Here is a 22,274-nt window from a genome sequence, read left to right as displayed (position 1 = left end):
AGCTTTCGACCAGGATGAGTCTAAGTCCGTCTTCCACAAATCATAGTTTTGAGGCAGGAGGTCTGCGTGGTGGAGCACAGTCTCACAGTCTGTACGTATGCCACTGTGGACACACCCCACAGATGAGTTTTATTTCCTCTCCACCCCACCTATCTGCAAGTCAACCTTGACATGCTATTGGTTCACAATTGGGGATCATAGGTCAAACCCCTTCAGTGGCGAAAAGAGGGGGTTTATTTGTTGTTTGCGCTGTCAGTCATGATCAAATCAGCCAATGAAAAGGGAAAGGCCATGTTTGGTAGGTGTGTTCATCCCAGGTGTGACTAAAATGAACATTCCAGTCTTCACATACCTGTCTGCCTATCTCTTCTTCTGCTTCCCTGGCTGCGACACACCCTCTTCAGACGAGAGACAGAACACTTCCTGCTGTAGTTTCTATGGGCTTTCACCTGTCAAAATCACTCAGCCTCACTTGTCACTTAATGCTCAGAGATAGGAAATGTGTATAATGACAGAGTTTGTTTAAAAAACCAAGAGGAGGACAATTTTAAGAGTATAGCTTTTGCTCTGTTTTACTGTATGGAATCTCGCATGCACACTCACTTCCTCCATGCAATTCTTTGAAATATCAGTCCTTAAAGAGATAGTTCGTCCAAAAATTACAATTCTGTCATTTTTACTCTCTTTCAAGTCATTCCAAACCTATATGACTGTCTTTCTACTGCCGAGCACAAAATAAACTATTTTGAATAATATTTTTGAACTGTTTTTGTCCAGATTATGTAAGTCACTGGGGTCAAAGCAACATCGGACCCCAGTGACTTTCATCGTATGGGGACAAAAACACTGAAACATTTTTCAAAATATGAAATGATGACAAAAATGCAATTTTTTTGATGAACTATTCCTAGCAAGCAGTAACACGCACTGTTGGCTCTGAGCAATCAACATCACATGTAATTTCCACAGCAGGATGTATTAGGCTGTGTGTGTGTGTGTGTGTGTGTGTGTTTGTCATTGTACACATGTGCCCTAAAGTGGTGTGAGATTGCAGGTTTGTAGCATTCCAGGCAATACAAAGTCAATGTACAGCTTTTGCCTAAGATGAGTTAAAACAAGTAAAAAGCCTAATCATCCCTCAGTGTGACTAAGAACTTATCACTTGCAATCATGTATAATGGATGTCAAAGACATAAGAAATATATAACGCTTATATGTGGTTCAAAACATAGACACGCAAAGATGCACACACACACACACACACAATTTAACGCACACCAGGGAGGCGGCCAGACAGCTGTCCAAAAAATGTAATCACACTCATCTCTCAGTGACTAGACAAATGCTTTGCACACAGGACATGGTGCACTAGTTTAGTTGTAACTCTAAAATGAACTTAAATGATCTTAAAAGTTCATAGTTAATAAATGCCCATAAAAGTCAAAGTTGTTAATGAAATTTGCAGAAAACCAGTTTAAATTGCAGCTTTTTTGGATATTTAAAGACATAAACGGGCCTGTAGCCGGTTTATATGCAGTTATATATAAATGGGAATTTTTGGAGATCTGAAATGAATGTATTCATTTAAAAAGAAATTATAATAAATCAAATAAAATTCCAGAAATACTTTGATTTTATTGGCAAATTTAAGTAGTACATAAAAAAGGGCACATGGACTCAACGACTGGCGAGAGATGAGCAGTCATTCCGCCTGACTGGTTGTTTTGCGAGTGATGGTTATTGATGTCTTCGCATGCCTGTGTCAGGGAAAGGGAGCCAGTTACTCTGTGGGCTTTGTGGCCAATTATCTAGTTGAGTTCCTCTGGATGGTGTGAAAGTCGCATGCAAAGCAAACAAGCTTCAGTTGTCCTTTATCTGATCCTAGAGTTCCGTCCAAATCAGACACCAGGATCACTCATGTGGATAATAGGATATATGCTAAAACATCTTCAGCACCGGAGCAGGATTACAGAACACACATTCCCAGCATTACTATCAGTCATCTCCTGTTCATCACTTTAATAAAAATATTTAAATATAAGTTTAGTTCTCTCTTTTTTTTTTTTACTTTATATTTAATTTTTGTGAATAGATATATATTTAAGGCATTAAAGAATTTTTAAAATTTAGGGAAATTTTGTCATCACCTATTAATAAAAATGATTAACCTGCCATCTAAATTCTGTTTTACTCTTAAGGACAACATAATTATGTATTTAAGTACCATTTAAGAAGCATTTTTAATTTAAATTTTTTTTTTTTTTATCTACCTTTGTATTATTCATAAAATGTTTGAGATTTTACTGTCTGTTGTATTTATTTATATTATGAAATGTTATGGAATGTACATATTATTGATGCATTACTGCAATAAGTTAAATAAAAAAATTAAATGAATAAATCAAATGACATAAATGTAAAAAAAAATTTTTCTAAAAAAAAACACTACCTTTTAATTTTTGTTTATCACGCCACCTACACAAAAGGACAGTCTTTAAAATAAACCAACCAGTTGATATTACAAAATTTAAATCCATAACTATTGCTCTTAATGTACATTAAGATAAGCTATATAGCATATATTTTCATCATCACAGTCACAAATATTAAAGTGTTAAAATGTACAGTATTCATATTCCTTGCTTTATTTTCAAGTGATTATATTATGCCTTATACAGCAGTTTAGTTTTATACACTCTCAGAGAAAAAGGTGCACAAGTCACTGGGGTGGTAGGTCTACCTTTTCGAAAGGTACATGTTTTTTTTTTTACCTTTTAGGTACTAATCTGTACCTCTAAGGTACCAATATGAACCCTTTTGAAAAGGTACCACCCCAGTGACGGCTTTTGTAACTTTTTTTTCTGAGAGTGTATGAAAAGACAAAGCCAGACCAGCTGATTTTGTGAACATTTTTTCTTTGAAATGAAACATGACAATTTGTAAAAATGTATTAATTAATAAAAACCATGAGCTACAAATTCTTGACTTGCAAAGAGCAAAAAAGAAGAAGAAAAAGATTTCATTTATTTTAAGCTGAATGTATCACTTTTTTTTAATTCAAGTTTTAATAGTATTTACATTTATTATTAGTTTATTTGTAACAAATATGATTATGAACGACATTTGCAGGCAAAGATAAGCTAAAAGCAACACATTTTCGGCCATCACTACTTCTGCTGTTGACAGATAAAAGTTTTGCCAACAGTGTTGGGCCAACTACTATTAAAATAGTCACAGTTTAAAGCAGTTAAGCTACAGTGAAGCTACTCATAAGATCATAAGATGCAGTTCACTATTTTACTTATGAAACAAATTAGAACACAGACATTTATAATAAATATAGCTACCATTAAAACTAAAAGCCACACAGGGACTTCTGATAACATTTTTGAGGTTAACACAAAATTGAGTTTTTGTGATATAAGATTATTTTCTGTCTTATCTCTTCAAATGCAATTGTAATACACAGGGAAGACTTTAATGTGCATTAGCGCATGTTAGGCCTAATACGGTTAACTTTCCTGCGTTATGTATTTATACTCATGAACTTCTCAGCCACTAGAGGGACACTTCGCTGGTAGTGGTTCATCCTAACCGCAGCAGTGTGATAATATTATGCTATTTCGAATTCTGAATGCAACAGGAATACGTTTGGGTTTGGCGAGACGTTTACTTTTTAGACAGATTATAGTTATTTTTAATTTAAAGTATGTATGTATGTATGTATGTATTTCTTTATTTACAATTTATTAAAATGAACATTGATTATAGTATTAATTTATAGCATTATAGTATTTATGAGTCATTTACGATTTTTAAAAATCATTCAAATATTCAGTGTCTGAGTTGGCTTATTTGCAGGACCCCTTTTTCTCAGGAATTAAGCCATTTTACAAGCTTTTTAAATGTCTATCACCATGATACAGAAGGCATAAGGGTTAATAAAACGTTAGAAGTGATTCAGTTCAAATAATGTATATATATACATAATTAACATTTGATTCGTCTAAAATAGCTTTAAATTACAAATTAATTACATTTAAAGCTTAAACGTATGTATGTATGTATGTATGTATTTCTTTATTTACAATTTATTAAAATGAACATTGATTATAGTATTAATTTATAGCATTATAGTATTTATGAGTCATTTACGATTTTTAAAAATCATTCAAATATTCAGTCTGAGTTTTTTATTTGCAGGACCCCTTTTTCTCAGGAATTAAGCCATTTTACAAGCTTTTTAAATGTCTATCACCATGATACAGAAGGCATAAGGGTTGATAAAACGTTAGAAGTGATTCAGTTCAAAGAATGTATATATATACATAATTAACATTTGATTCGTCTAAAATAGCTTTAAATGACAAATTAATTACATTTAAAGCTTAAACGACGTGTTCGTTTAGTGTACGTCACGTGCACTGGTTATTTAAAGGAAAGGGTTACATTATTACCCAAACATGAAACGTCATGAGTGCGCATTAAAACACCTCCCAAATAATGAATATTAAACAAGGTCTTCAGAGATGAGCAAATCAACTTCCACTTTATTAGTGTCATAACAAAACGGGCGGGGACAGTTACAAAACGGATCAGTAACGCGGGAGTTTTCATAACAGCTTGTTTTCAAAGGAAGTGTGTTGAATAACCTCACCTGCATAGACATGGATGAAAATAAAATTGATTTAAGTTTAAAGACGATGCAACTATTACAGGTGAGCTCGTTTCTCGTTTCTTACTGAACGTTTCTCACTTCCACACTTTATAGAAATACAACACGTGCTCATAACTAGTTAAGTATCTTGACATGATCTGCACAAACATATATGTTTGTGTATATATATAACGTTATATATATATATGTTATGACCGTTTATTTATCGCCCTGTATGGTAGTTTGCATGCGTTTGAAGTGATTCACACGTATGGCTTTACATTTTACGCTTGTTTAACTTGTTTAGGTCCGCTATGATACAGACATAATTACGACTAACGTTAAGTAAATATCTCCTGCTCCATCTGCATGTTGTCTCTCCTGACGACGAGATGAGAATATTAAAACTGGTTTACCTGCTCTTTGGATTTAATATTGGGGCACAGAACAACAGCGAAGAACTTTATTTTTGAAAGAAAATAAAATTAATCACTGTAACCGTCGAAGATAAACCGATTCGGTCAGTAATTTAGTGTTTGTATGTTTTATCGTTAAAGTATTAAGTGTTCAAAGACACTCCTTGCAGTTCAAAGCAGTGATTAGCGCCCCTGTCGGACACAGCGCTCAGAAACACTGCAGGTAGTTAACGTGTACAATTCTTTTTTGAATCTAAAACTTGTCATTTTTAGGAGAGGACACCACCTCAGGATCCAGGAATGGACGGGCCCGTGCGTCGGACGTCCCGGCGAATCAGAGAGAAACAAAACCAAGAAAAGAACCAAATTTTATCCCCAAAATGTCTGACATTTACTTCTGAGGTGAAACGACGTCTCTTATGGAACATTTTAGTTATAACTCTATTTATAAGCGTGTATATTAACTATTACATATTACCTTTAGAAAAATGACAGTGAGGAAGAAGAAGATATTGAAGAGGCAGAAGTAAAGGATGATAAGGAATCTCTTCCAGTAAGTGCAAACACTGCATCATCACCTCAAAATGTTAACTTTCCACCTGAATGGCAGAATCCACCTTTTTTTGTCATCTTAAACAGGGTTACCGTGAGGGTTTGTCTGAATATGAGCTAGAGCGACTGGAGAATATCAGACAGAACCAGGCCTTCCTCAATACCCTGAATTTACCTCAGGTAAATCTTTGCAGTGAGGCAGGAGAGTCGTTTTTTAATTACTTTTGTTTCTGGCTTTTAGCTGTTTTTCCACATTAAACTTGCTTGACTTTATGACCATAATTTGTACTTGTTCGCAGATTTCTGAAGCTCTGAGACCCAAGCCGAAACCTACTCAGAAAGGCCTGAAAAGGTATCTTTAAATAGGAACTATTCAAAATGGCACAAATGAAAACGTATGCAATAAATAAATAAGGAATATGTATTTAAATATACCGTAATAGCATAAATACAGTAGCAGATATATTGCTGATATTATTTAAGTGTTCTTAATGGTCAGAGGTCAAACACCCCACCATCTCACTAACTAAAGAAAGTCAATTATTGTAGGGAAAAGACAGAATCAGAGATGCTCCCTGTTCGCAAGTCACTGCGGTTACAGAATAAGGGTCCTCAGACAACCCTTACTCTAGACACAACCTCTTATGCAGCCAGAGAGCCTGTAAGTCACTGACATGCATCTATAGTGTTCAATGTTAAACTTAAACACAATTTTGATGAAACACTACAAAATGATTTAATCTGAAATTAAACTAATGTCTTACTTCAGGAAGAAAAAACAAAAAAAGCCCCAGGACCGATACCACTCGATCCAATCAACCTGGATGAACATGTCAGGCTGCCAGAAGATTTGGTAAAACTCTGGAATGAGGTCAATGTTTACATGCACAAAAACATGTAGCATCCTGTATTTTTTTTAGAATTTGGTCATATTCCAAAAAACTTGTGCATCACCCGAATCTGTATGATGTCTTCTGTAGGCCCCATTAAAACAAGAAGCAGGAACATCAGATTTGATATCGTGAGTAACGTGTCATAAAGAGAGTGTTTACCTATACGTCATTTTGGTGTCTCTTGTATCAGTTTCAGATAAGGTTTCATCTTGTACTAATTAGTAGCCATTTTCCTCACTTGTGTAATGAGAATGTCATATATTGCATATAATGTGTCAACAAATTTGTTGTCAGGTACCAACAAATGCTGCAGAAATTATCTATCAATGACAGTTGTGTGGTGAAAGTTGTGAAAGATCGGATCTGTTCAGCCGCTTTTCACCCCACCTCTTCCGACTTGCTTATGGCAGCAGGAGACAAGTCGGGCCACCTCGGGCTCTGGAAGCCGGTGAGATAACTGTGGTCTGGTGTGATAAAAATGAGAGCTGTTTGTGAAAGTTGAAATGTGGCAATGTGATAAAGTGACTAATGGCTATTCCAGATTTTCTCCGCTTTGCTTGCAATATTACAGTACAGTATTGCAGTATTATAGTACAATGTTAACTGTGTTTCCCTCAGGATGCTAGTTGGGGTGATGATGGTGTAATCTACTTTGAACCCCATTCTCGTGCAATTACCAGCATGGCCTTCTCATCTCGCCCTTGCAACCTCATCACAGTGAGCTATGATGGCTCTGTACGCAGCATGGACCTGGAGAAAGCAGTGTTTGATGAGGTGAAACATTGGTCATACATGTTTATTGATGATAAGACATATTATGTACTCATTTCCTAATGTTATAATTGAAATTTAGCAGCTTTTTACATGGTGAAGCTAGTCTTTCTATCCACATATACATGACACCGTGTGACTGAGTATTTGAAGGATTAAAATACATGTTGCACGTCATGTATTCTGATTAACGTGAATTCAATTTGGACAAGGACATTTAAAGATCAATTGGTTTTATCTAACTGAAACTTTTAAATTGCCTGTGAATATACAGTTCAAAAGGTTGGGTCAGTATTTTTAATAGTTTTTTTTTTTTAACTGATACTTTCATTTAGCAAGAATGCTTTAAATTGTCAAAAAGCAAAAAATTGCAGTAAATGCATTTTACAAAAGATTTATATTACAAATAAATGCAGTTTTTTTTGTACATTTTCTTTTCATCATAGAATCCTCATGTATTAGTTTCCTCAAAAATATTAAACGGCAACATTTATATTTTATAATAAGGAATGTTTCCTGAGCACTTGGTGAGCAAGAAAGATTTCTTTCAAAAACATAAAAAAAATAAATGGTAGTGTATAAATGAAAAAATTACATATTGGCAACAAGAATGAAAAATAGAGAAGAGGCAAAATATCTACATTTTTGGAAATATCGGTAATGGAATCAGTATTTTTGTAAATATTGGAATCATTTAAAAAAACGAATTTGTTGCATTACTAGTAAATCCCCGTACCATTAAATATCAGGTTTCTAATCCAATTTCTTGGTGCCAACTTACAGATGTACAACCTTCAACACATTTTACAATTAACACCTCTCTTTTGTACTCAGGTGTATCACTCATCCTCTGGCCTGAAAAGTTTTGACTTTTTGTCAGCTGACTGCTCCAGTTTACTACTTGGTGAATGGAATGGTGATGTTGCCGTCGTTGACCGTAGAACTGAGTAAGACCAAAATATCTATATATTTAAATATCTATATCTAATATATTTATATATGAAGAGTTTATTTGCAAAAACATAACTCTTTATTTATTTATTTTTTTCAAAAATCATGTTTTTTATTATGTTATCATGTTTTTATTGTGTTTTATTGTGTTAGTTAGCTGTATTTGTTTTAGTTATTTTTTACCTAATCAAAATAACCCAACTGCAGTTTGATTGAGATTAATTGGAATGCACAATGAAAAAACACGGTTTTTGAAAATTGTTAAAAACAGAGTTATCTGTTTTTGAAAATTAACTCTTCATATATATTTACATCATAAATGATAAAGAAAACATGTGATTGCAGGAAAATATATGAATCTCTGTATACCATGGCTGCAAATCCTCTGCGCTGTGTTCATGTCCATCCTGTGCAACAGCACTACTTTGTAGTGGCAGAGAGCAGGTATTATATAACACTTCTTAACTAGAATAATGCTGGTTGAAAAAGTTCATTTTCACCAAATAATTATCAATATGATGTTCCACAAGTTGCTGAGTAAATAGCTATGTTTCCATCCAAATATTTGAATTAAACTTATGCGCAAAACATAATTTTATTATATATAAACGTAATTTTTAAATATATTAAGCTTATATCGTCAGACTTTCCTCAGGCATTTCAGAATGACCATAACAACATATAGATGCTGTGAACGAGATCGGTCCACTGCTAGTCAAGTTATCCCGTCTCATAGCGGAATGTCACGTGACTTTTTCGATGCGCATGGAGGAATTTATTCGATAAATGTGTTTCCATCATAGTTTATGCGCATTTTTTCTTATCGGATAAAAAGTTTATCCTACTCAAATGTGCACATACGTTTTTTTATGCGCATTTTTAGAATGTATGCGCATCTTGGCATTTCCATCCAGCGTTTTTTTAAAGAGCAGGTCATATGGTATTTTAAAGTGTCCTGATATTGTGTTGGAGTCCCCCACAACTGGTTTAAATGCATCTAAGGTCACAAAACATTGTAATTTTCTCAGAATATACATTTAATATTAGAGTCATTTGCCAATGATTTCGAAACGATTCGTTCCAAGCAAGTTCGGAGCAAACCCCTCCCTTCCATAAGCCTACTCTGCTCTGATTGGTCAGCTGGCCAAGCCTGTTGTGATTGGCACAGAGAGGAGTCCTTGAGCAAGTTAGCGAGCGCTAACATTGACAAAGCACCTTTACATAAAACAATAATATAGTGCTCAAATCCGTTCTTATAATAATTACATAAAATACAAAAACACTTATGCAAGCGAATCGTGCCCACAGCTAAAGTTTAGCTGCTAAACTGCAGACCTGCCAACTGGCGGAGCAAGGATGTTTTTATAGGGGTGGCCAGGGAGGGGCCAGCAACCAGTCTGGGGTGGCACAGAAATCTTCATTATTTCAATATAAAAATTTTTGAACCGTGGGCTAACTGTATTGTTGCATCCGTACTGTTTACTCTGAAATACTGTATAACAGGAATATCGCAAACTGAGTGCAGACCCTGATTATTAACCTATAAAAAAAATATTTAGCATTAAATATTTAATGCTAAATATTTTTTAGCATTAAAAATATTAATGCTAAAAAATAAAACAATAATGGTGGATACGTTAGCCAAGTGCTAATGTGACTAACTGATGAAACAATACAGTTTGTAAAAGCAAAATATGTCTACTGTAATGTTTGAAGAACGACAGACAAAAGACGCTCTGGCTTAACTCCTGCATTAACCCTATAGCTGCCGGTGCATCAAAATAAACAGCAATTTCACAATGATTATAAAGTCTTGTGTGCTACACTACATTATTTATTATTAAATTAAGAAATCTGAACAACGTCAGTCTTCATTAATCGACACATTCTTAGGAAATAGTGGGTTCACAGCGAATTATCAGAACTACTTCAGTAGGACAGAATATCATGCTTTACCTGGAAACCTAAAGCTGCACTAGGTATACATCACATTTTAGCAGAAAAACTTGATATTTTGAGCACTCAATTGAAAATGTACACACAACGTATCAATCATACTTACAATTTGTGGTTCGGAGAGCTTGTTAGTCCAAATTAAGAAGATTAGAAGCCAACAAAGATAAAAGCCAAGATTATGGTGGTGTCTTGCCAATGATGTGGTATCTTGAACACAGCGTCTTCTCAACATGATGTAAACACACTAACTAGCGGAAGTGTTTGTGGGCAGGTCAGACTCTGTTCGTATTTCGTGGGCAGGTGGGGATTGTGCAAATGTGTTACCCAGTGACGTATACCGGTAACAGGCAAAAGATTCGAAAATATGACGACTCGTTTAGGCGATTCAGAATCGACTCTCTCTTTTGAGAGACAATATCTTTATTTATCATGCACTTTTTTGATTAACAGCTTTGCATATTGTTTTCATTTAAGGATAGCTACGTTATAAACTGCAGAAGAGATATTTTTCAAAAACCCATATGACCTGCTCTTTAATGCGATATTCCAAAATGCGCATAAAAATAGGTGGATGGAAACGCAGCTAATGATTACATACCCTGCAGGCTGAAGCATATTGTTTATTTTCTTTCTTTTTTTAGATTTGTGAACATATATGACTTGCGCCATCTGAAAAGAAGAAACAATCTAGCAGTTGGTGAACTCAACGGTCACAGCCGCAGTGTCTCCAGTGCCTTTTTCTCCCCACTCACAGGCAACAGAGTTCTGACCACTTGTATGGACAACACGATCAGGTGATCGCAAATGTTACTGCTAGAAGTGCTTATATTGAATCTACAATGTCCCTCCATTCTCTCTTGCAAATGTACCAGTAGAGGGTGCCAGAGCATCATTGGCTATGACCATATTTTAAGCCAGAATAGTTTGTGTTGGCTTTGTTTTTCTTTTCTTTTTTCTTTTTAGCTACTAAAAAGTTATAAAGTTGTCTTCCATTGTCTTACAAGAATTGGAATTGCAATCCATTTCCCAAACCGTTTATTCTCTGTAGGGTTGCGGGGATTCTGAAGCCTAAAGAATTGGAAATGCATTATAATTTGTATTACAAATGTTTTATTAGCCTTTTTGTGGTTTTGTTTCAGGGTGTTTGACACTTCCCTAATGGAGGGCAGATCTCCTGTACTAAAATCAATTACGTAAGTATGGGTGTTATCATATGTGTAAAAAATTATCTCTATCATGACAATCATCAGTTCTTTTGAAGTTTCCATTGATCAAAGAATCTTGAAAAAAAAGTGTCCCTTTACACAAAAATATTATGCAGCACAACTGTTTTCAGCATTGATAATAAGAAATGTATCTTGAGCAGCAAATCAGCATATTAGAATCATTTTTGAAGGATCGTGGGATGCTGAAGACTTAAGTAATGGCTGCTGAAATGTCAGCTTTGCCCTCACAAGAATAACTTAAGTTTTAAAATGTATTAAAATTAAAAAAAATTAAGTTATAATACTATTTCACAATATTACTGTTTTAATTGAATTTTTGACTTGGTGAGCATAAGAGAAGAAATCTTGCCTACTCCAAACTTTTGAACTGTGGTGTATCTTTACAAACATCATGATACAGACCTGTTTATAAATCAAAAGAATTACTTAATGTGAAAATAGCTGCAAAAATGGTCAAACAACATATGTAAAACGATGGCCCACAAGGCGGATGAAAACAGATGCCATAATGTTGAATTTATGCAAACACACATCTGGCCTTTTCCAAAAGTTTTGGTTAAGCCATTTTTGTCCAATAACTTTTATTAGAGCTGCCCATTGTAACAGCACGCTAAATATTTTCTATGTAGGCACAACATGCAGACGGGTCGGTGGTTGTCCAAGCTAAGTGCAGTGTGGGACCCCAAGCAGCAGGACTGTTTTGTGATTGGCAGCGTGGACAGGCCTCGCCGAATTCAGGTATATCACGAGAGCGGTCGCCGCCTTCACACTTTTCGAAACATGGACCACCTGACCACAGTGTGCTCCATCACGGCATTCCACCCAAGCAGGAACACTCTGCTTGGAGGCAATTCAAGTGGGAGGCTGCACATATTTACTGACAGTTTCATCAACTAAAAAATATCAAATTCTTTATCTGTTTGTTGATTTGATTTGTTGGTTTTCTGCTTCCCTCTTTTTTCCCTTTTTTGTACACACAACAGCATTTGCTTGTATGGTTGTTTTATATAAAATATGCTGTTTGTTTTTGTTCCTGTAACATTAAATGTAATATTAAAGAAAATATAAACTCTTGAATAATCTTATCTTAGTCATATTTTTTCTTTCAGATAATGCCATTTGACGATACAGTAACTGGACCTAGATTGTGTTTTTATAACATGCTTATCCTAAATTCACTTAACAAACCAAGTTTATAGTCTAATCTAAAAGTCAGTTGAGTACATTGTCTAGTCAATTATTCATTTCAATACAAATACTTACAAAAAAATAACTTCAAAAAACAAGTTTATTTAACTTACTATGAATGTGACACACACAGGCTTTATCTCTTTTAGTTATACCAGAACTCAAACAGTCAGTGATGAAATAGGCTCATCATAAGTAATTAATTGGCTTTTTCAAAGTGCAAAATAAATAGCAAATCAATACAACGGAACAGTAATTCTCCACTCAGAGGTTGTTAAACCAAACTTTAGATGAAGCTTAGTTCTGGCAACAGTAGTGGTGCTCAGGAATGGGCAGCATATGGTCCTGTACCAGACGAAGAGCAGTAGCTTACACCGGGCCCAGGCACACACTCACTCTTTATTTATTAAAAAAAAATAACCCACACCAGCCTCTCAAGCAGATTTCCAACCATTTACATGGGCCTTGCATGTTTGTTTTTTTTACACTAAGAGTCTTTTTGTGTTTTTCTAAGAGATACTGTAAGTGAAGGCAGTATAAATGAAAATAAGTTAAAAGACTGCTCTGAGGTACCAAACCGATGAAGGCCACAAGGCTGCATGCACCTGCTATTCCCATATTCCCAACCAAAATTATATTTGGAGGATGGCGTGTATTACTTAACACAAGACTGCATGTGTATGCACCTGCATTTTATGATGCTAATGTATTGGGTATTAACGTAACAATGTGATCCACAACATGCTAAAAATACAGCATCAATGTTTGTTTGAGCTGGAAGGAGTCAAAGGACTCTTTGAAAAACTATCGGTCCGTTTCGTTAGAGACAGATCTGGAGTGCCCTACCCCATGAGATCAACCCCAGGAGGTCAAGGTGGCCTCCAACTACCTGCTCATTAACAACTGCAAAAAGGTGAGCAGTGGTTCTCATGGAGGAACATCTCAATCAACTCATGGTTGACAAGTGCCAGCACAGGCCATTTGTTACTTAATTTATTCAGCTTGACTGACTGAAAAAACAGTTTTTTATGCTGTACTGTAGTTTCCCACATCCTTCCCAAAGTTATAATAGTCAAGTTCCTGGATGGCCACCTCAGAGAGCTTAGTTAGGTTTGGCGCATCATTATTTTCCATATTCTCTGGTGCTGTAAAACTGAAGTTCTCATCCTCATAGTCCTCATGGGGCTCCATGTCTGGTGGGCCATCTGTATCAAAAATAATTAATTAATAAAAGATATACAATTAAAGGTTTTACTGCCTCATTAGAGGATGTCAATTAGATACTGTTAGATTCTTCTCACCTTGCCCATCTGGAGAGACATCCATTCCATGTTTGACCTTCATGTGCCTGCTAAGATTTCCCTTGAGGTTAAATTTACTCGAGCAGTATGCACACTTGAAGGGTTTACTGCCTGCATGGAGGTGCATATGGCCCAGAAGGTTGTACATTCGGTTAAATGACTTTCCGCACACCTGTTGAAAACAAATCAAAAGAGATTTACCACCCTGATGGTGAAAGTGTCGCATAGAGATGTGTGATAAATGTTTGAAGTTTTACCTTGCACTTGAAGGGTTTCACAGGCAGGTGTACGATCATGTGAGTTTTAAGGGTCTGTTTCTGGACAAAAGATTTGAAGCACACATGACACTGGAATGGCCGGACACTGGCGTGGATTAACATGTGCCTCTTTAGGTTTGCAGACAATGTAAACTCTCGGGCACATACATCACACTTAAACCCCTTTGTTCCCTGGTAAAAAAACAAGCACAAACAACAAGTGAAGAAATAGTACATTTGAAATTAATTAGAATTTTTAATCTGCAGTAGATAATTAGTGTAAACCATTAGCATGTCTATGAAATTGTATGTTATTGGCTGAAATGCTATACTGCAGTGTTTAATACTAATGCAGGCTACATAGATCATATGCTACAATGGTTGTTCGTTTACAGAAAAATGGCTGGGAGTTTTGAACTGAATATACAACATTATATTGTACAGTATTTAAGATAGATATTTCTTTTAAAATAATAATAAAAAAAGGAGGATTTCTGGAATCTGCTGATTAGATGAAAAATGTTAGACAACAGAGTTCAAAGAGTTTAAACCAATGAATTAGAATCCTTGGTTGAGTTTGACATTAAGTAAACTCAAACCTAATGCAATAAACTGTACGGGGCCCCAGAAAACCTAGCGAAAACACTGCTTTAAGTTACTGTTTGATGATAATCTAATCTGTAAACCGATAAAAATATGCAGTATTATCTAATACAATTGCTGATAATGTACTGAAATAAAATATATGAATTTAACTGTAAGACTGTCATTATTCATGTTGGATGTGACCTCACCATAGCAAACAACAGCAAACATACACAGATGTTCAAAAGCACACTATAACTCTCTGTACCTTGGTAGCACGGGCCTGAGGCTTGTTTGTCTTGTGTGTGAGGGAGTGTTGGCGTAGCTGATGAAGCTGAAGAAACTGCAGGCCACACTGACTGCAGGAGAAAGAGCGCTGCGTTTGGTGCTTCAGCAGGTGATTCTGCAGCTGGCTGCGGTAGGCGAACGACTTGTTGCATTGGCTACACTGGAAGGTGGATGGTCCTTGGTGGCTCACCTGATGACGCTTCAGGTGGGCATATGTGGGAAACTCCATGCCGCACTGCGAGCAAACGTGGCAGCGACCTCGTTCGTGCTTTACCTCGTGAGCACGGAGTTCACTGGGGTATGCGAAGCCGCGGCGACAAAAACGGCAACTGTAGGGCTTAACGTCGGTGTGCTGCAGCATGTGCCGCTTCAGGTGGCTGGTCTGGGTGAAGCCCTTCTTGCACACTGTGCACTTGTGTGGCCGTGTGCCCTGATGCGTCAGCAGGTGCGTCTGTAGGTGGCTGGGCTGCTTGAAGAGTTTGCCGCAGTGTGGACACGCGTGTGGCTTGATGCCATTGTGGCCCAGGATGTGCGTGACCAGATTGTACTTGGAAGTGTACGACTTCTCGCACATGCGGCACTTCCAGCGCTTCAGGCCCTCGCCGACATCCACGCAGTATGACTCGTTGATCTGGATGTTGATATCCAGTCGGTCGATACGGCGGCCGCGGGGTGCCTCTCCTTCTACTGGCTCTGTCCAGAACATCCCCTCGCTGTTCTCATCGAAGTCTCCAACCCCTTCCATCTCGCCACCTTCATAGGCGACCTCGCTCGGCTGAAAGTAGCTGCTAATTTCCTCGCCGCCGGTTCCTGCTTTCACCATGCCGTTTCTCCCATTGACCCTGTCCTCGGTTACCTCATCTACTCCTTTTTCATGTGTGTGGCCCCTGTTGCGTGAAGGTACCTCATGAGGTGCGTGGCTGTGGCCATGGGAATGAGGGTGTAAATGTGGATCGGGTGTGGGATGCGTAGTCTTGGGGTCTCGGAAACAGGTGGAGCTGCAGTTGTTGGGTTGGGCTTTGGGCAGGACCCTGTAACTGGAGGGGTCGACCATTTGCATGCCTTCTCTGGGCACCATGTCATTCATCATGTGAGTGCAGGAGGGCAAACCTGGAGTCACGGCCTCTCCTTTAACGTGCGATGCCATGTCTTGGTGCCCTATAGGGGGTTTGCTGTTCTCGGGTTGACCCTGCCACCTTCTCTCAGCACAGCTGGAATGCATGTGCCCATCCTCGCCCAAATTCTCCCCAAGATAGTCACCGTTGGCGCCTATAAGCTGGTCGGCATACTCGTAGTCCATTCTCTCACCTGGCGGAGCGGGGGATTCTTTGGGGTCTCCGGTGTAAAAGCCGTTGGGGGCGATGGTGGCGCCAAAGACCTCATTCTGGGAGATGAGTCCCAACACAGCAGCTTGGGCCAGTGACAGGACCACCACAGGGTCTGTCTGTGTCCCTGCGTCCATCTGCTGGTGCATGGCCTCAGAGTAGCATCTGACCAGCCGCTGTGTCTTCTCCTCCTGTAAAGCACAAACACATGAGGATTAGTTTAGTAGGCCTACAAGTTCAGTTTGTCTATTTGTTCGAAACTACCCAAGATAATTTACAAACATGTATAGCATGGACTAGACGTCACTGGGGAAAAACAGTATTGAAACATTGATGTGATGATATGATGTGGTACATTTTTTATTGAATTTGATGTTATGATTGTTAAACACGTTTTAATAAACAATTTATTTTGTTCATATTGGCACCTATATAATGGTTAACGACTACAGCTAGATGCACAGCCATTCTATTTGTTTAAAAGCGTGAGCCTGTCAGACCAACATCTGAAAATGAGCATTTTGCAAACTTGGAAAAGTCTTGAGTGGCCTAACTCATTACCTAATATAATCTTTGTCTAATGTAAATACAACACAGTGAAATCAAAATCAACCAGCCTAAAAAAAAATGTTTTCAATAGGTGATTTACTTATCTTCGGATGCTACCATAAACATCAGCATGTACATAAAAACTGTAAACTTCAATCTTACTTGTGTGATTATCTGAAAGTTAGTAAAAAGTAAAGATATTGTGACTATTTGAGCTACATTGAACCAAACCGCATTAGTGGCACCAAACTGAACTGACTGTTTTCAAACAAGTTTCAACCACTCCCCTCATCTGGCATAGTTTATAAAGGTAGCCCCATCCTAGTTTTTGGGTGAACTATCAGTTTAAAACAAGGTAACAGAGTCAGCGCTATTCAGTTTTTATACTTGCTACCTCTCCATCTCACTCATTCAACACAAAACCACATTCCCTCAGGCAGGTGACTCTTTTTAAAGAGGATTCCTTAAGAAAATTCTAACTCTGCTTGAGCCTCATGCAAATAATGTAACAAAAGTAATTATGTAATGATAATTGTACTAGTAGGCGTTTTCAAGAACAACTGTATTTCTAAGATCTTCAAAAATACAGGAAGGTACAGACGGAGGAAAAGAGAAGGAAGAGAGACAGACAGGGAGAATGAATGAGTTAACAGAAAGAGAAGAAGAAAGAGAGAGGGAGTGGCAGAGAGTGGCTGGATGAGTTGAGTGAAAGCAAAAAAGAGAATGAGAAAGAAATGGAGATAAATGAAAAAATGAAAGGGAATATGAAGGATTAGAGTGTAAGAGAGACAAAGAAGACAGAAAGCAGCTGATGAATTTTAAAACGGAGCAAAAAATAATAAAATAATCACGGCACATATAAACAAGAAGCAATCAAATATAAAAAATATTCCAAACCATTTAATCCGGCTACTCAATCGGGCTATCCAGTTTAACACACACACACATAAACAAACTGAGCTCTCAGAGGGCATTAGAGCAGTTGTAACGGGAACTCACCACATTTTTCTTGGTCTGTGGCTTCAGGTGTTTGAGAGATCTCATCCTGAGGCAGAGTAACAGGTTCGAATTCACCCACTGCCCTCCCCTTCATACATTATATGTTGTCTGTACCAGAACAGACACTCTCTCCTCTGTGTTTCTTGCACTCTCTCTCTGTTCTCTGTGTGTGTGTGTGCTCTCTTTTCCTCTCTCACTCTATTTCTCTCTCTGCTTTCCCCTCCCCCACTCCCCTCTCTCTCTTTTTCTGTCTTTCTCTCTCTCTCTGGCGCAAGCAAGCATACACACATTCACAGTGCTCTTATCCCTCGCTCCCTCCCCCTCTTCATTCTTTTTTTCTTTCTTTCGTTCTTTCTCTCTCTCTGTCCCTTCCTGATACTCTCTCCAACTGTCTCACTCAGACATTCTCTCTTGCATACACTTGTGAAACATGTCTGAAAACACAAACATTGATGCTGTGAAAAGATTATGTGCTCAACCATAAACATATACGGATACATATACATCACAGCAAGCACACAAAGAAAAGACATACTTGACAGAGTGTAAAAACAGAAGGAAGCTGCAACAAAGTAGGCTATATAAAAGAGGAATACACAAGACGTATTCTATAAAACAGTCCTGATTAAAAGGAGTACATAATGGAAATGCATAAGCAGATGAAAAAAGGAAGTGACAGGTTCAATATGTAGCCTAAAGCTTAAAATCAATGCTTCACCACCAGAGTCTAGGCAGGTTGACAGAACAGAGGATGAGCGAGTATACATGCATCTGAGAGAGCCTGTGCCAGACGAGGACCTTTTGGCCTGCGCGCTGAGAAACGGGCGTTCAGCATGTCTCTCTGTTTTAATGCTCAGCAGACTCTATGTGATGTGCATTTATGGTCTTACATATGAGTATCCATTCAAACTGTGTCAAGCTGGTATAATACATCTAAGCTTTACTGTTCTTCATTAAGCCTTCACATTCATATGCTTTACTTTCCATGTGAGTGTGCACAAATTCAATCTAAATGATTCTCACACAAACAAAACAAAACAGTGAAATATATAAAGCATGCAATGTAATAAAGTCATGAAATTGGATGTACATCACAGTACAGAAGAAGGAAGATCTGTGGCTACTTTCGTTACATTGCATTATCGCAACTTTAACAAACAAACTTGGCAAAAAGCACTAATTACAAGATGTATATTTAAACAAATAAGCAAAAAGGTATAAGAGGCTATGCTATATAGTCACAGCCAATCAGTTTGCATTAATTCATTTGAATAATTGTAAATAGCTGTATATACATAATTATGAATATGGATAATGCACCCACATTCGTGGAAACAAGCAGAACAATTCAGTGTGAGTTGTTTGTAAAGCTATACTTACAAAGTCACCATTTATATTAAGAATGGTTTTATGAACCACTCATCCACACACAAATTCATTCTGCTTGTATTTCATGAATGGGTCCCATTGTTGATAAGTGATTAAAGTTCATTTTTAACTGTGGGATATAATTACACCTTACTGCTACATTCATTTGCAATTATTGAGTGAGTACTGATTTTTAATGGATTTAAGATTAGTAGATATTCTTTCACATAAAATGGCTGAGAAAGAGAAGGATTCTGAAAGAAGAGAAAATGGAGGGATAAGGGAGGAGAAGAGAAGCATTTACCAGAGAGGAGAGAGAGGGAGGGAGGGATGTATTGTGAGAGAGCAAATGGTGAGAGAGCAATAGAGGGAGAGGGGAGGAGATAAAGAGAACAGGAGAGGGAGGGGAGAGAGAGAGAGAAAGATACAGAAATAGAGAAATGGGAAAAGACAGAAAAAGAGAGAATTATGGCAGTAGGGAAGGATGGAGGAAAAAACTCAGAAAACAATATGAAAAGTTAAGTCAGTTTGAATGTGTGTTGTGGGGATATTAAAGGGAACAAGTGAAAAAGAAAGAAAAAAAGAGAATTCAACCCATTGGGGGAAGGGGAGAAAGAGAAAGACTGAAAGGGTCTCCCCTGAGAAAGATCTGCACATCTCAGTAAGATGTTCTGGTGGTAATACAAAAATAAAGGAAATAAAAGAATCTGATGCAAAGTTATGAATAAAAACTAATAATAATATTATGAAATATGCAAAGAAGTTTAATAATATTCAGCAAAGACAATCACAAGATGCAATGCTTTGATTATTGAACTGGTATGCAGCACCCCTGAATGTGTTGATGAATAAGGCAGCCTAACCCATAATGCCGCATATCTGCCCTACAATGTCAAAACAGCATCTATGGCAACATTGACAAAACTGTATATACATTTTCTAACTCCATTCAGACTTCTCTGAATCTGATTATAGTTGTGCCAAACAGTTTTCTGAACTTGTATATCCTCACACACCATAATATTTCAAGTATTAGTCTGTGATATTTAATACAGGACTTTCTGGCAACATACAGTAGCACTTCATTACGACTTCAAAAGAATTTCCATTACTTGCATGACATTTATCACATGACACTTTTAAACAACAAAGAGGTACAGGCTGATACACTAAGAACAAACTAAATGTTTCTATTTTAAATGGAAACTTAGTTGCCTGAGACGGAAATAAGTTACAATTTAGAATCTTTACCGTTTTGAAGCCAAACAACCATACAGTTTAACTTCTCATCTATCTACTAAACTCTTCTTTACTTTTACATAACATGCACTAAAACCTTGTATCAACACTTCAGTATCACTAAGTTCAAGTTTTAAAAATCATTCATGTGCTATTTTTACTCTGCAATTGTCTTTGTTGTCTCAAACTTACAACTAATATGCTGGCCACATACAAACAGAAGCTATTTTTGATATGCCACAGAGAGAGATGCTTACTGCATTTATAGTTTTCAGAGTACAGCAGCAAAGGTACAGCAGGTAGCTGGAGTAATACCCAGATAAAGAACGTTGTAGCAATACCATTGTAGCAATACCATCTAGGTCAGTCAAGCCTAATGCCGCGCTATAGACACATCACATGATAAGGTTTACATTACAACAAAGCAAGAAAGTCATATCACAGAAGTTATTGCATGTGGCAAGGTCACAGTGTTTATAGTCACAGTGATTACAGCACAGTCTAAACTGCATCTATACTTTTCACAGATATAGCACAGACATCTTTTAAGCCTCAACACTGCGCGATATTTAACTACCCTCTGTCCCATGCATCTCAAGTAGAGCTACTTTTATAAAGAATGACTGTTAGATTTGTGAAGGTTATAATGGTAATAAGGACCGCCAATATCATTCATATCTACAGATACCTGAGTAAAAATAAATTATGTCAGTTTATTGATTATGATTATGATAGGTGTTGTTTGCTTTTACAGCATTAAAAAAGCTAAAGTAGTGGCTAAATGCTTTATAAAATATAATTGATAACCCACATCTCTCGTCAACTTTGTCTTTATAAGAACTAAGATTTAAAAACCTTGTGTAATACAAGCTGTTATGCCATGTGACAAACCTGGGGCCTATACCATGAAGCCGGTTTAGCTGGCTAGCCAGGTAAGTTTCAGTTTAGTTTGCACCAATCCTGGGTTTTAGGTACCATGAAAGTGGCTTGGCTTTTAGCGGCATTCATTGCCTTAGTAACTTACACTCCACAGCTAACCTGCTCTGGGGCAGGTTATGTTCTGGTTTAGAGATCTCAAACCGAAATTTGACCAATCAGCTTCAAGCAAAGTGACACATGTCTGACGCAATAAAGCCACTCCCCCAGTTTCTCTTCCTACAAATTAAAGGACGCTACATAGTAAAACCCTTTTAAAGAAAAATTGTCTGATTTTTAGAGATGATTATTTTTTATAATTATTTTATATGATTTAATTATTATACCCTTAATCCGTTACACAAGCTAGCTTAGTTTTATAGTAATTATCAAGCTTTTATTTTAAATTAATATAAACATATAGATAATATGCAATATAAATAAGTCTTACAATCAATAGCTTTAAACATGACCACATATGAGCTTAGATTTTAAAGTGTTTTTATACCTATAAATTTTATCAACTCTATAAACTAACTTTACAACTTTTACTTGCACTTATATAGCAAGATACGTTTTCCTCTTTCATGGATAGATCGTTTCATCTTGTAAATGTGTTTAAATTATTCATATAGTTTTAATCTTTGGTACTGAATCGCACTGACTCTCTCAGGAGAAGTGAATCAGATTTACCGCTGTTTACAGAACCGGCTTTACTGATAAGATGCGCGTTAACTATCGCATGCGATTTATCGTGCAGCCCTAGCTTCAAGGCATGTGATTGGCTGTTCATTACTGATGTCACTCTTTCATGTGCACGTGCTCCATTAACTCAGGA

The 22,274-nt window shown here is 37.0% G+C and overlaps 2 protein-coding genes across 5 annotated transcripts in view; one reads left to right on the top strand and one right to left on the bottom strand.

The window, feature by feature from the left end:
* The first annotated feature begins 4,569 nt into the window (after positions 1–4,569).
* On the top strand, positions 4,570–12,464 carry LOC107670758 (WD repeat-containing protein 76-like). Of its 3 annotated transcripts, none has more exons than XM_016463505.1 (15): positions 4,570–4,718; positions 5,347–5,475; positions 5,558–5,626; positions 5,713–5,805; positions 5,925–5,977; positions 6,175–6,286; positions 6,395–6,478; positions 6,606–6,646; positions 6,813–6,966; positions 7,137–7,292; positions 8,124–8,236; positions 8,586–8,684; positions 10,838–10,990; positions 11,336–11,389; positions 12,052–12,464. In XM_016463505.1, the coding sequence occupies exons 1-15, from the start codon at positions 4,668–4,670 to the stop codon at positions 12,317–12,319; spliced, it is 1,629 nt and encodes a 542-aa protein (XP_016318991.1). In that variant the 5' UTR covers positions 4,570–4,667; the 3' UTR covers positions 12,320–12,464. The 3 variants fall into 3 exon arrangements, with proteins under 3 accessions (XP_016318991.1, XP_016318990.1, XP_016318993.1); XM_016463504.1 differs by having other exon boundaries at positions 6,395–6,496; positions 12,052–12,463; XM_016463507.1 differs by lacking the exon at positions 8,586–8,684 and having other exon boundaries at positions 6,395–6,496.
* A 560-nt stretch (positions 12,465–13,024) lies between these two features.
* Positions 13,025–22,274, bottom strand: part of LOC107670757 (zinc finger protein 710-like) — a 12,386-nt gene continuing 3,136 nt past the window's right edge. The window contains exons 1-5 of one of the 2 annotated variants that reach the window (XM_016463502.1): positions 17,915–18,086; positions 15,022–16,557; positions 14,169–14,360; positions 13,912–14,083; positions 13,025–13,815 (exon numbers count right to left, since the gene is read on the bottom strand). In XM_016463502.1, the coding sequence (XP_016318988.1) occupies positions 13,637–13,815; positions 13,912–14,083; positions 14,169–14,360; positions 15,022–16,557; positions 17,915–17,959 (2,124 nt within the window). In that variant the 5' untranslated portion in view covers positions 17,960–18,086 and the 3' untranslated portion in view covers positions 13,025–13,636. Of the gene's footprint in view, positions 13,816–13,911; positions 14,084–14,168; positions 14,361–15,021; positions 16,558–17,914; positions 18,087–22,274 lie in introns of those variants that run through there. The other variant, XM_016463503.1, reaches the window with a different exon arrangement.

Source organism: Sinocyclocheilus anshuiensis, unplaced genomic scaffold (assembly GCF_001515605.1).
Source record: "Sinocyclocheilus anshuiensis isolate Anshui unplaced genomic scaffold, SAMN03320099.WGS_v1.1 scaffold816, whole genome shotgun sequence".
NCBI classification, from domain to species: Eukaryota; Metazoa; Chordata; class Actinopteri; order Cypriniformes; family Cyprinidae; genus Sinocyclocheilus; species Sinocyclocheilus anshuiensis.
This window is presented reverse-complemented; position numbering and strand designations above follow the sequence as displayed.

Excerpts from the sequence above, each read along its gene's own strand:
- LOC107670758 (XM_016463504.1), top strand. The coding sequence starts at position 4,668 with ATGGATGAAAATAAAATTGATTTAAGTTTAAAGACGATGCAACTATTA. Across the intron at positions 8,685-10,837 it reads TTTGTAGTGGCAGAGAGCAG|ATTTGTGAACATATATGACT; the intron begins GTATTATATAAC and ends TTCTTTTTTTAG. Across the intron at positions 10,991-11,335 it reads TGTATGGACAACACGATCAG|GGTGTTTGACACTTCCCTAA; the intron begins GTGATCGCAAAT and ends GTTTTGTTTCAG.